This window comes from Vespa mandarinia, chromosome 25, assembly GCF_050613455.1.
Source record: "Vespa mandarinia isolate Hongniang chromosome 25, ASM5061345v1, whole genome shotgun sequence".
Classification (NCBI taxonomy): domain Eukaryota; kingdom Metazoa; phylum Arthropoda; class Insecta; order Hymenoptera; family Vespidae; genus Vespa; species Vespa mandarinia.
The window spans coordinates 1685434-1697793 of record NC_140834.1 but is presented as its reverse complement, the minus strand read 5'-3'; the positions used below and the strand labels follow the sequence as shown (position 1 = coordinate 1697793).

The following is a 12360-nucleotide window of genomic DNA, read 5'->3' as shown; positions in this document are numbered from 1 at the left end:
CTCAGAATCCTTGAATTAATATTATCATCCAATGAGACGCAAGTCCTTTATACTCGACACGTTTCGTGACAGATGAGCTGGATGGACACAATTAGTAAATTCCGAAAAATATGTCAAATAATTGCTCTTCTGTAAAATATAAAATCATTAATTAGCTATTAATGTCACTGATATAGTATGTCAAGGAACGATAAATTATCAAGCTTGTATTACGCTTTCGGTAAGAGCAGTAATTAATCAATTGCTATACAATTTGCAATCCATTGAATCAAATCATATTCAATGAATCGTCAATTTTTATTATCATATCAAAATTGTAAATACTTTATCGAACCTACTTATCATTATCTCAGAGACCTCAAAGGATATATAAAATATTTTTTTGGAGTCAGAATTATTCATTCTGCATGAATGACAATTGTTCTAAGTGCCTGGGTTATAAAACACCCTAACTATACAATTAGAAATTATTTTGAGGTTTGTACAATTAAAATACTCTGCATATTGTATAACCGATGAGAGATATATACCACGCACATTAGAACGGGTCTAACAAATTTCTAAGTATTTATTCGAAAAATCAGTGAGTCTCAATAACTCGAATTCTTCCAATTCCCATTAAACAACTAACTCAGATTAAAATCAATTCTTTGCATAAAGTTTCTAAACGAGCTAAGTAACGTGAATTATTTGTTCTAATGTACTGTTTTTTTGCCTGCTTCCTTGTATAATCTGTCAATCTGTCAAATCAACTTCTATGTCATTCTATGATCAACGATTCCTTGTCCTGTCGCATCATCATTAAATTAATGTTCCTCTCTGCAAATCTCTGGTAGAAATCACACAATCGAACTGAATGATGATTAGCTTCATTGACATACATCATACATGGAATCAAACAAAGCAACAATATCAAGTTTTAAAGATCATTTGAAAAAAAAATATATATTTCCACGGTATATACGCAAAAAATTTCACAAATATCCCATGGTATTAAGAATATTTATATGTTACTCGTAGGAGCTCGTGTAAATATTCAAACATATTCAGTCATTGAAAAATATATAGTCATTAAAAAATATACATTGAAGCCATTCTTCTGTGATTGACAAATGATAAAAGATATAAAATAAAGATGCAAAAATGTTATACGGTAATTAACAAATAGCATTTAATCATATAACAACAACAAATTACAAATAACTCTACTCTATTCGTATGATCGCAATACATTATCATCAACAATTTTATCATATCTGTCACTATTAAATTCATTGCAGATTATACAATACCATAGCGAAAGAAAAAGATTTAGCAATGATCTAGTAAGAATATTTTCAATTAGTATACGTTGTTTAATTGATGTCTTAGCTATATAATTATTGAGAAAATATTCTACCGTTGCGAACAGTTCATGCGATATAAATACTGCACCCATCAGGGATATACCGCACAGTTTCATGCTATACATTGTTAAGAAGAGTAACAATTTTTGGTTTCTCAATGATAACGAATAAAACGGGAATTGGCAACTGTAAAAATTAATATCGCACATGTATAAAATATCTACACATTCTAGAAAATTAATCGGTCGGATTATTGATAATCATTTTTCATCGATCCTTAAGATCGTGCGGTCTCGACCAATAATGAAAAAAGTAAGATTTATCATTTTCGCCAAATGAAAAGTTAAAATTCGAGATTTTGTTCATTTTCGTGAAACCACACGAAATTATTGGACCAGTCATAACGTAATAGCAATACCTACAATATTAAAAATACATTAGCATTGTGATCCATTAAATTTTGAGCGACGTAAGTATAAACATATATTACAAATATAGAACCAACAACGTACAGGAGCTTTGCAATTCCTTCGATTCGGTTATGGGTAAAAGAAAATACCTCAAATAACTGAAAACAAATTTCTCGATAATTCACGTTACGGAGTATATTTTTGAAAATTAAATTTCTTTTAAATATCTACGTCCATTTATAGATTTTTCTACTTACGTAAATATAATCAACAAGGACAAATGTAAACGACAATAATGCTGCAATTATTTGAACAGATTCGTAAAAAGATTTTAATAAATCGACAAACCTTGATAGAAATCAAAAATGAAATTCCATATTATTAACATTTAATAAATTGTTAATTCTATGAATAATCAATGCAAAAATTTCTAAAATAGAATACAAACTCGATCGCCCTTTTATAGAATTTTATGAGATCGACTAACCATTCGTTTTCCTCGGTTAATTCACTTTCAATATTAATATAATCAGAATTATGTGGAAGTTTTTCGTATTTATGTTTAACCCTCCATCTAAAATCAATACGTAATAAACCGTAAAAATACGTAATAGTGAAAAGAATTTTTCTCTTGCAGTATACTTATATGGCCATAATTGATTTACTTACTGGACAATGGAGAAAAGTGCACATGCATGTTGTACAATTGCTATAAACATGGAATAGTTAGCAATTCCTACCGTGCACGTTACTAAAATCATTATGTATTGGATTATAAGTCCGATATAATAAACCATTAGGTTCGTCAAGAAATAGTCAACACGAATTGGTAATATTAATTCCGTTTTACTTATATCACCAGAAACATACCGAAACACACTCAACAATGATGGAAATATCAAAAATACGATATAAATATAAAAGCAAACTGTAAGGGAAAAAGCACAAATGAAAATAAATTAATAAATTTCTAGAACACATTTATATTTTCCGTATATATAAAGTATTAACTCACCTGCGATTATTACTGTACAAATTCTGCTAATTTCAGCATATTTCTTCACTATCAATAGTTCTGGTTTGTCCGCTAGGTCATCCCAATCGGACTTGATACGATAAAGTATTTTCTTCATCTGAAATTATTACGTTGTTGTGTTAAATTAATTATTATAATGTTGGAAACATATGTCGTTAAGAGTAAAAAAAAAAAAAAAAAAAGATAAGAAAATAAGAGGAAAAATTTGTTTTCACGTAAAACGGACAACTCTATCATTCAACAATAGATTGCAATAGCAACAGCTGAAACATAGTGTAGGCAAAAACGTTTCCAGTAATTTAGCGATCGACATTAAATTTCTTTCTGACGTGAACAAAAGTTGTATCTAATAGAACAAATACAAAATATTGTTATAACTTAATACATAAATATGTCATATTATTGGATATATTCAGCCCATAGTTTACTATCTTCAAATGTTGTATAAATGAATGAAACATTAATCTATTCAACGATGCTTACCTGTCCAATTGATGCAAATGTTAGTACTAAATTAATGAAATAAATATAAATTATGTTCTTAGACGACGTCTGACCTTGCCACAATCCAATTAGACGAAAAAAATGACGATTCATAGTGTAATACTCGTTGTCAATATAATCTTCCTCCTTCGAAAGCATATTGCCGTCTGTTGCTGCTTTCCTACATCGATTGTCTTCAACCCCACGCAGACGTGGGGTTGTAATCTTTATTAATTATTCTAATAATTCCTCTTCAACGGAATACTTAATAATTCAAATCGTTATGACGATCAAAAATTTTTTTGAAATAAAAAATAGAAAATTACCATAAAATATTTTGAAAGTTCTTATGGCATTCTACCTTCAGTCGTTCAATACCAAAGAATTTAACACATGTATCTCTACCCAGCAATTATGTCAATTTTCATATCTCTTCTTTGCATTGTAAAGTACTCCAACCCTTCTACCGCACGAGCATGCGCGTTGCGAACCAACCCCTTCGGACCGCCTAATTCGCACGCAGTTTAGTTTCATCGCTCGAACACGACGGACGTCGTCCGCTTCAACAAAATTAAATTTGATTTAACACTTCGTATCATTTACAAATTGACAGATTGTTTCGATTATCATAGTTAACATTAATCGATCGTTCCTTCATAAGTGCGAGTGAATGTACGGGGTGAGTCAATTAAATAAGTCTAGTATATTAAATATATTCGATATTTCTGAATCAATAAAAAAAAAAGATTACGATCGAAGTTACATCATACTATGAAATATTAATCATACTTGAATTCTTACCTCCTACGTAAAAAAAAATGTTTATATCTTTATACACTCATGTTGGATAATTTTTCTCGTTGTAGTTTGAAATATTTTAAATATATATTTTAAATATTTTGGAAGGAAAATATATTTCCACGGTATATACGTACAAAATTTCACAAATATCCCATGGTATTAAGAATAATTATATATTACTCCTAGGAGCTTGTGTAAATATTAAACAATATTCAGTCATTAAAAAATATTTGAAAAATAGATCGTCATTAAAAAATATACATTGAAATCATTCTCCTCAGATTGGCTAATGATAAAAGATAGTAAGTAGATATACTAAAATGTTATATGGTAATAAACAAATGGCATTTATTCATATAACAATAACAAATTACAAATTACTCTTCTGTATGATCGCAATACATTATGATCATCAATTATATCATATTTGTTACTATTATATTCATTGCAGATTATACAATACCATAGCGAAAGAAAATAACTTACTGATACCCTAGAAAGAAAGATTTCGATTAGTATATGGTATTTAGTTGATGTCATAGATATATAATAATTCAGAAAATATTTTACATTTGCGAATAATTCGTGGGATATAAACACTGCGCCAATAAGGGATATACCGCACAGTCTCATGCTATACATTGTCAAGAAGAGTAACAATTTTTGATTTCTCAATGATAACGAATAAAACGGAAATTGGCAACTGTAAAAATTGATATCGATTATAATAATATATAAAATATCTATATATTCGGAAAAATTAATCACTTGGATTAATGATAATAATTTTTTATCGATCCTTAAGATCGTGCGGTCTCGACCAATAATGAAAAAAGGAAAATTTATCATTTCCGCCAAATGAAAAGTTAAAATTCGAGATATTGTTCAATTCGTGGTCCTTGTAGGTGCAGACGATGGACCGGAATCTGTCGGAAAAAAATTATATTTATTCTGTCACCTTTTCATAATATAATGTAACAAAGTCAACGAGTTATCTATTATACATATATTCAAGATGAAACTGAAACTACACGAAATTATTGGACCAATCATAACGTAATAGTAATACCTACAATATTAAAAATACGTTAGCATTGTGATCCATTAAATTTTGAGCGACGTAAGTATAAATGTATATTACAAACATGGAACAAACAATATACAAGAGCTTCTCAATTCCTTCGATTCGATTAACGCTAAAAGACAATAACTGAAATAGCTGAAAAGAAATTTCTCGATAATCCATGTTATGCAGTATATTTTCGAAAATTAAATTTCTTTTAAATATCTAAGTATATGAACATATTTTTCTACATACGTAAATATAATCAACAAGGGCAAATGTAAACGACAATAATGCTGCGATTATTTGAACGGATTCGTAAAAAGATTTTAATAAATCGACAAACCTTGATAGAAATCAAAAAAGAAAAACTGTATTAGAAAAATTTGATATATTGTTAATGTTATAAATAATGAATTCCTACGTTCGTAAAATGAAATACAAACTCGATCGCCCTTTTATAGAATTTTATGAGATCGACTATCCATCCGTTTTCGTCGGTTAATTCACTTTCAACATTTATATAATAAGAATTATGTGGAATTTTTTCGTATCTATGTTTAACCTTCCATCTAAAATGAATCCATAATAAACAGTAAAAATACTTAATAATGAAAAGATTCTTTTCTCTTGCAGTATACTTATATGGCCATAATTGATTTACTTACTGGACAATGGAGAAAAGTGCACATGCATGTTGTACAATTGCTATAAACATAGAATAGTTAGCAATTCCTACCGTGCACGTGACTATAATAATTACACACTGGATTATAAGTCCGATATAATAAAGCATTAGGTTTTTCAAGAAATAGTCAGCACGAATTGGTAATATTAATTCCGTTTCACTTATATCACCAGAAACATACCGAAACACACTCAACAATGATGGAAATATCAAAAATACGATATAAATATAAAAGCAGACTGTAAGGGAAAAAGCACAAATGAAAATAAATTAATAAATTTCTAGAACATATTTATATTTTCCGTATATATAAAGTATTAATTCACCTGCGATTATTATTGTACAAATTCTGCTAATTTCAGCATATTTCTTCACTATCATTAGTTCTGGTTTGTCTGCTAGGTCATCCCAATCGGACTTGATACGGTAAAGTATTTTCTTCATCTGAAATTATTACGTAGTTATGTTAAATTAATTATTATAATGTTGGAAACATATGTCATTTAGAGTAAAAAGAAAAAAAAAAGAAAAGAAAATAAGAGGAAAAATTTGTTTTCAACGGACAACTCTATCATTCAACAATAGATTGCAATAGCAACAGCTGAAACATAGTATAGGCAAAAGCGTTTCCAGTAATTTGGTGATCGACATTAAATTTCTTTCTGACGTGAACAAAAGTTGTATCTAATAGAACAAATACAAAATATTGTTAATACTTAATACATAAATATGTCATATTATTGAATATATTCAGCACATAGTTTATTATCTTCAAATGTTTATGAATGAATATAACATTAATCAATTCAATGATGCTTACCTGCCAAATTGATGCAACTGCTAGTACTAAATTAATGAAATAAATATAAATTATGTTCTTAGACGACGTCTGACCTTGCCACAATCCAATTAGACGAAAAAATTGACGATTCATAGTGTAATACTCGTTGTCAATATAATCTTCCTCCTTCGAAAGCATATTGCCGTCTGTTGCTGCTTTCCTACATCGATTGTCTTCAACCCCACGCAGACTCTTTATTAATTATTCTAATAATTCCTCTTCAACGGAATACTTAATAATTCAAATCGTTATGACGATCAAAAATTTTTTTGAAATAAAAAATAGAAAATTACCATAAAATGTTTTGAAAGTTCTTATGGAATTCTACCTTCAGTCGTTCAATACCAAAGAATTTAACACATGTATTTCTACCCAGCAATTATGTCAATTTCCATATCTCTTCTTTGCATTGTAAAGTACTCCAACCCTTCTACCGCACGAGCATGCGCTTTGCGAACCAACCCCTTCGGACCGCCTCATTCTGACGCAGTTTAATTTCATCGCTCGAACACGACGGACGTCGTTCCCTTCAACAAAATTAAATTAGATTTAACACTTCGTATAATTTACACATTGACAGATTGTTTCGAATATCATAGTTAACATTAATCGATCGTTCTTTCATAAGTGCGAGTGAATGTACGGGGTGAGTCAATTAAAAAAATCTAGCATGTTATATATGTTCGATATTTCTGAATCTATGAAAAAAAAAAGATTACGATCGAAGTTACATCATACTATGAAATGTTAATTAAATTTTAATTGTTACTTCCTACGTTTTAAAAAAAAACGTTTACATCTTTATACACTCATGTTCGATAATTTTTCTCGTTATAGTTTAAAATATATTAATTTAACGAATCACTTAGATCGATAAACATTCTTATAAATTTCACCATTTTAAATACAATCCCTTACTATATCTTTATTGTTTTGTATATAAGCTCAGTCATGGATCTTAACATTTTTACAAGAAATAAACATATTGAAGATGCTCCAATTTTTTTTCTTTATAAATATACATGTGAAATCTTGCATCAATCGTATATTGTTTCCTAATATTCTTCTTTAAATATTAGAACACTCAGAATCCTTGAATTAATATTATCATCCAATGAGACGCAAGTCCTTTATACTCGACACGTTTCGTGACAGATGAGCTGGATACTCTGACGGACACAATTAGTAAATTCCGAAAAGTATGCCAATATTTGCTCTTCTGTAAAATATAAAATCATTAATTAGCTATTAATGTCACTGATATAGTATGTCAAGGAACGATAAATTATCAAGCTTGTATTATGCTTTCGGTAAGAGCAGTAATTAATCAATTGCTATACATTTTGCAATCCATTGAATCAAACCATATTCAATGAATCGTCAATTTTTATTATTATATCAAAATTGGAAATACGTTATCGAGCCTACTTATCATTATCTCAGAGACCTCAAAGGATATATAAAATATTTTTTTGGAGTCAAAATTATTCATTCTGCATGAATGACAATTGTTCTAAGTGTCTGGGTTATAAAACATCCCAACTATACAATTAGAAATTATTTTGAGGTTTGTACAATTAAAATACTCTGCATATTGTATAACCGATGAGAAATATGTACCACGCACATTAGAACGGGTCTAACAAATTTCTAAGTATCTATTCGAAAAATCAGTGAGTCTCAATAACTCGAATTCTTCCAATTCCCATTAAACAACTAACTCAGATTAAAATCAATTCTTTGCACAAAGTTCCTAAACGAGCTAAGTAACGTGAATTATTTGTTCTAATGTACTGTTTTTTTGCCTGTTTCCTTGTATAATTTGTCAATATGTCAAATCAACTTCTATGTCATTCTATGTTCAACGATTTCTTGTCCTGTCGCATCATCATTAAATTAATGTTCCTCTCTGCAAATCCCTGGTAGAAATCACACAATCGAACTGTATGATGATTAGCTTCATTGACATACATCACACATGGAATCAAACAAAGCAACAATATAAAGTTTTAAAGATCATTTGAAAAAAAATATATTTCCACAGTATAAGCGTAAAAAATTTCACAAACATGATTTTTCATGATATTTCAAGTACAATAAATATCAAACATGATATTTCAGTAACATTTATATGTTACTCGTAGGAGCTCTTGTAAATATTGAAACAGTATTCAATCATTAAAAAATATTTGAAGAATAGACAGTCATTAAAAAATATACATTGAAATCATTCTCCTCAGATTGGCTAATGATAAGAGATAGTAAGTAGATATATTAAAATGTTATATGGTAATAAACAAATGGCATTTATTCATATAACAATAACAAATTACAAATTACTCTTCTGTATTCGTATGATCGCAATACATTATGATCATCAATTATATCATATTTGTTGCTATTAAATTCATTGCAGATTATACAATACCATAGCGAAAGAAAAAGATTTAGCAATGATCTAGTAAGAATATATTCGAATAGTATACGTTGTTTAGTTGATGTCTTAGCTATATAATTATTGAGAAAATATTTTACCGTTGCGAACAGCTCATGCGATATAAATACTGCGCCCATCAGGGATATACCGCACAGTCTCATGCTATACATTGTTAAGAAGAGTAACAATTTTTGGTTTCTCAATGATAACGAATAAAACGGGAATTGGCATCTGTAAAAATTAATATCGCACATGTATAAAATATCTACATATTCGAGAAAATTAATCGGTTGAATTATTGATAATTATTTATCGATTTTTAAGATCGTGCGGTCTCGACCAATAATGAAAAAAATAAGATTTATCAATTACGCCAAATGAAAAGTTAAAATTCGAGATATTGTACAATTTGTGGTCCTTGTAGGTGCAGACGATGGACCGGAATCTGCCGGAAAAAAATTATACTCATTCTGTCACCATTTCATCATTTAATGTAACAAAGTCAACGAGTTATTTATTATACATATATTCAAGATGAAATTGAAACCACACGAAATTATTGGACCAGTTATAACGTAATAGCGATACCTACAATATTAAAAATACGTTAGCATTGTGATCCATTAAATTTTGAGCGACGTAAGTATAAATGTATATTACAAACATGGTACAAATAATATACAAGAGCTTCTCAATTCCTTCGATTCGGTTAACGCTAAAAGAAAATAACTGAAATAACTGAAAACAGATTTCTCGATGATTCACTTCATGGAGTATATTCTTGAAAACTAAATTTCTTTTAAATATCTAAGTATATGAACATATTTTTCTACTTACGTAAATATAATCTACAAGGATAAATGAAAACGACAATAATGCTGCGATTATTTGAACGGATTCGTAAAAAGATTTTAATAAATCGACAAACCTTGATAGAAATCAAAAAAGAAAATCTGTATTAGAAACATTTAATATATTGTTAATTTTATAAATAGTGAACTCGTACGTTCGTAAAATGAAATACATACTCGATCGTCCGTTTATAGAATTTTATGAGATGGACTATCCATCCGTTTTCCTCGGTTAATTCACTTTCAACATTAATATAATAAGAATTATGTGGAAGTTTTTCGTATTTATGTTTAACCCTCCATCTAAAATGAATCCATAATAAACCGTAAAAATACATAATAGTGAAATGAATTTTTCTCTTGCAGTATACTTATATCGCCATGATTGATTTACTTACTGGACAATGGAGAAAAGTGCACATGCATGTTGTACGATTGCTATAAACATGGAATAGTTAGCAATTCCTACCGTGCACGTGACTATAATAATTACGTATTGGATTATAAGTCCGATATAATAAACCATTAGGTTCTTCAAGAAATAGTCAGCACGAATTGGTAATATTAATTCCGTTTCACTTATATCACCAGAAACATACCGAAACACACTCAACAATGATGGAAATATCAAAAATACGATATAAATATAAAAGCAGACTGTAAGGGAAAAAGCACAAATGAAAATAAATTAATAAATTTCTAGAACACATTTATATTTTCCGTATATATAAAGTATTAACTCACCTGCGATTATTATTGTACAAATTCTGCTAATTTCAGCATATTTCTTCACTATCATTAGTTCTGGTTTGTCTGCTAGGTCATCCCAATCGGACTTGATACGGAAAAGAATTTTCTTCATCTGAAATTATTACATAGTTATGTTAAATTAATTATTATAATGTTGGAAATATATGTCATTTAGAGTAAAAAAAAAAAAAAAAAGGAAAAGAAAATAATAGGAAAAATTTGTTTTCACGTAGAACGGACAACTCTATCATTCAACAATAGATTGCAATAGCAACAGCTGAAACATAGTGTAGGCAAAAGCATTTCCAGTAATTTGGTGATCGACATTAAATTTCTTTCTGACGTGAACAAAAGTTGTATCTAATAGAACAAATACAAATTATTGTTAATACTTAATACATAAATATGTCATATTATTGAATATATTCAGCCCATAGTTTACTATCTTCAAATCTTGTATAAATGAATGAAACATTAATCTATTAAACGATGCTTACCTGTCCGATTGATGCAAATGTTAGTATTAAATTAATGAAATAAACATAAATTATGTTCTTAAACGACGTCTGACCTTGCCACAATCCAATCAGACGAAAAAATTGACGATTCATAGTGTAATACTCGTTGTCAATATAATCTTCCTCCTTCGAAAGCATATTGCGGTCTGTTGCTGCTTTCCTACATCGATTGTTTTCAACCCCACGCAGACGTATCTTTATTAATTATTCTAATAATTCCTCTTCAACGGAATACTTAATAATTCAAATCGATACGACAATCAGAAATTTTTTTGAAATAAAAAATAGAAAATTACCATAAAATGTTTTGAAAGTTCTTATGGCATTCTACCTTCAGTCGTTCAATACCAAACAATTTAACAAACGTATCTCTACCCAGCAATTATGTCAATTTTCATATCTCTTCTTTGCATTGTAAAGTACTCCAACCCTTCTACCGCACGAGCATGCGCGTTGCGAACCAACCCCTTCGGACCGCCTAATTCGCACGCAGTTTAGTTTCATCGCTCGAACACGACGGACGTCGTCCGCTTCAACAAAATTAAATTTGATTTAACACTTCGTATCATTTACAAATTGACAGATTGTTTCGATTATCATAGTTAACATTAATCGATCGTTCTTTCATAAGTGCGAGTGAATGTACGGGGTGAGTCAATTAAAAAAATCTAGCATGTTAAATATGTTCGATATTTCTGAATCTATGAAAAAAAAAAGATTACGATCGAAGTTACATCATACTATGAAATATTAATTATACTTGTATTCTTACCTCCTACGTAAAAAAAACGTTTATATCTTTATACACTCATGTTGGATAATTTTTCTCGTTGTAGTTTAAAATATTTTAAATATATATTTTAAATATTTTGGAAGGAAAATATATTTCCACGGTATATACGTACAAAATTTCACAAATATCCCATGGTATTAAGAATAATTATATATTACTCCTAGGAGCTCGTGTAAATATTCAAACAATATTCAGTCATTAAAAAATATTTGAAAAATAGATCGTCATTAAAGAATATACATTGAAATCATTCTCCTCAGATTGGCTAATGATAAAAGATAGTAAATAGAGATGCAAAAATGTTATATGGTAATAAACAATTGGTATTTATTCATATAACAAT

General features: G+C 29.1%; 3 protein-coding genes and 1 long non-coding RNA gene across 6 annotated transcripts in view; 1 reads left to right on the top strand and 3 right to left on the bottom strand.

The window, feature by feature from the left end:
- LOC118446683 (uncharacterized) overlaps positions 1–12360 on the top strand; it is a 136920-nt gene that overhangs the window by 62672 nt on the left and 61888 nt on the right. Inside the window, exon 7 of one of the 3 annotated variants that reach the window (XR_014983611.1) lies at positions 2394–2426. The exons of the other annotated variants lie outside the window; for them this stretch is intronic. This is a non-coding gene — a long non-coding RNA (uncharacterized LOC118446683). Of the gene's footprint in view, positions 1–2393; positions 2427–12360 lie in introns of those variants that run through there. 3 annotated transcript variants of the gene reach the window in all.
- LOC118446647 (uncharacterized) lies at positions 25–3428 on the bottom strand. Its single transcript, XM_085664068.1, has 8 exons — positions 3276–3428; positions 2772–3138; positions 2426–2684; positions 2205–2330; positions 2014–2104; positions 1769–1914; positions 1400–1532; positions 25–129 (listed from the first exon to the last, which is right to left on the bottom strand). Exons 2-8 carry the CDS (start codon positions 2887–2889, stop codon positions 25–27), a joined length of 978 nt encoding a protein of 325 aa, XP_085520194.1. The 5' UTR covers positions 2890–3138; positions 3276–3428.
- Positions 4464–6797, bottom strand: LOC118446648 (uncharacterized). Its single transcript, XM_085664211.1, has 9 exons — positions 6648–6797; positions 6392–6511; positions 6154–6271; positions 5808–6066; positions 5586–5711; positions 5395–5485; positions 5150–5295; positions 4647–4779; positions 4464–4569 (listed from the first exon to the last, which is right to left on the bottom strand). The coding sequence occupies exons 1-9, from the start codon at positions 6759–6761 to the stop codon at positions 4519–4521; spliced, it is 1158 nt and encodes a 385-aa protein (XP_085520337.1). The 5' UTR covers positions 6762–6797; the 3' UTR covers positions 4464–4518.
- LOC118446646 (uncharacterized) lies at positions 7753–11418 on the bottom strand. Its single transcript, XM_085664067.1, has 9 exons — positions 11204–11418; positions 10947–11066; positions 10701–10818; positions 10355–10613; positions 10134–10259; positions 9943–10033; positions 9698–9843; positions 9204–9336; positions 7753–7887 (listed from the first exon to the last, which is right to left on the bottom strand). Exons 1-9 carry the CDS (start codon positions 11360–11362, stop codon positions 7753–7755), a joined length of 1287 nt encoding a protein of 428 aa, XP_085520193.1. The 5' UTR covers positions 11363–11418.

Coding starts and splice junctions, on each gene's coding strand:
- LOC118446646 (XM_085664067.1), bottom strand. CDS start 11,362: ATGCTTTCGAAGGAGGAAGATTATATTGACAACGAGTATTACACTATG. Junction 9,337..9,697: donor GCTAACGTATTTTTAATATT/GTAGGTATCGCT, acceptor TAATTTTTACAG/ATGCCAATTCCCGTTTTATT. Junction 7,888..9,203: donor CGCATGAGCTGTTCGCAACG/GTAAAATATTTT, acceptor TATATTTTACAG/AAGAGCAAATATTGGCATAC.
- LOC118446647 (XM_085664068.1), bottom strand. CDS start 2,889: ATGAAGAAAATACTTTATCGTATCAAGTCCGATTGGGATGACCTAGCG. Junction 2,685..2,771: donor TTGTACAGTAATAATCGCAG/GTGAGTTAATAC, acceptor TTTCCCTTACAG/TTTGCTTTTATATTTATATC. Junction 1,533..1,768: donor GCTAATGTATTTTTAATATT/GTAGGTATTGCT, acceptor TAATTTTTACAG/TTGCCAATTCCCGTTTTATT.
- LOC118446648 (XM_085664211.1), bottom strand. CDS start 6,761: ATGAATCGTCAATTTTTTCGTCTAATTGGATTGTGGCAAGGTCAGACG. Junction 6,272..6,391: donor TATTGTTGAATGATAGAGTT/GTCCGTTGAAAA, acceptor TAATAATTTCAG/ATGAAGAAAATACTTTACCG. Junction 5,296..5,394: donor CCCTTGTTGATTATATTTAC/GTATGTAGAAAA, acceptor ATTTCTTTTCAG/CTATTTCAGTTATTGTCTTT.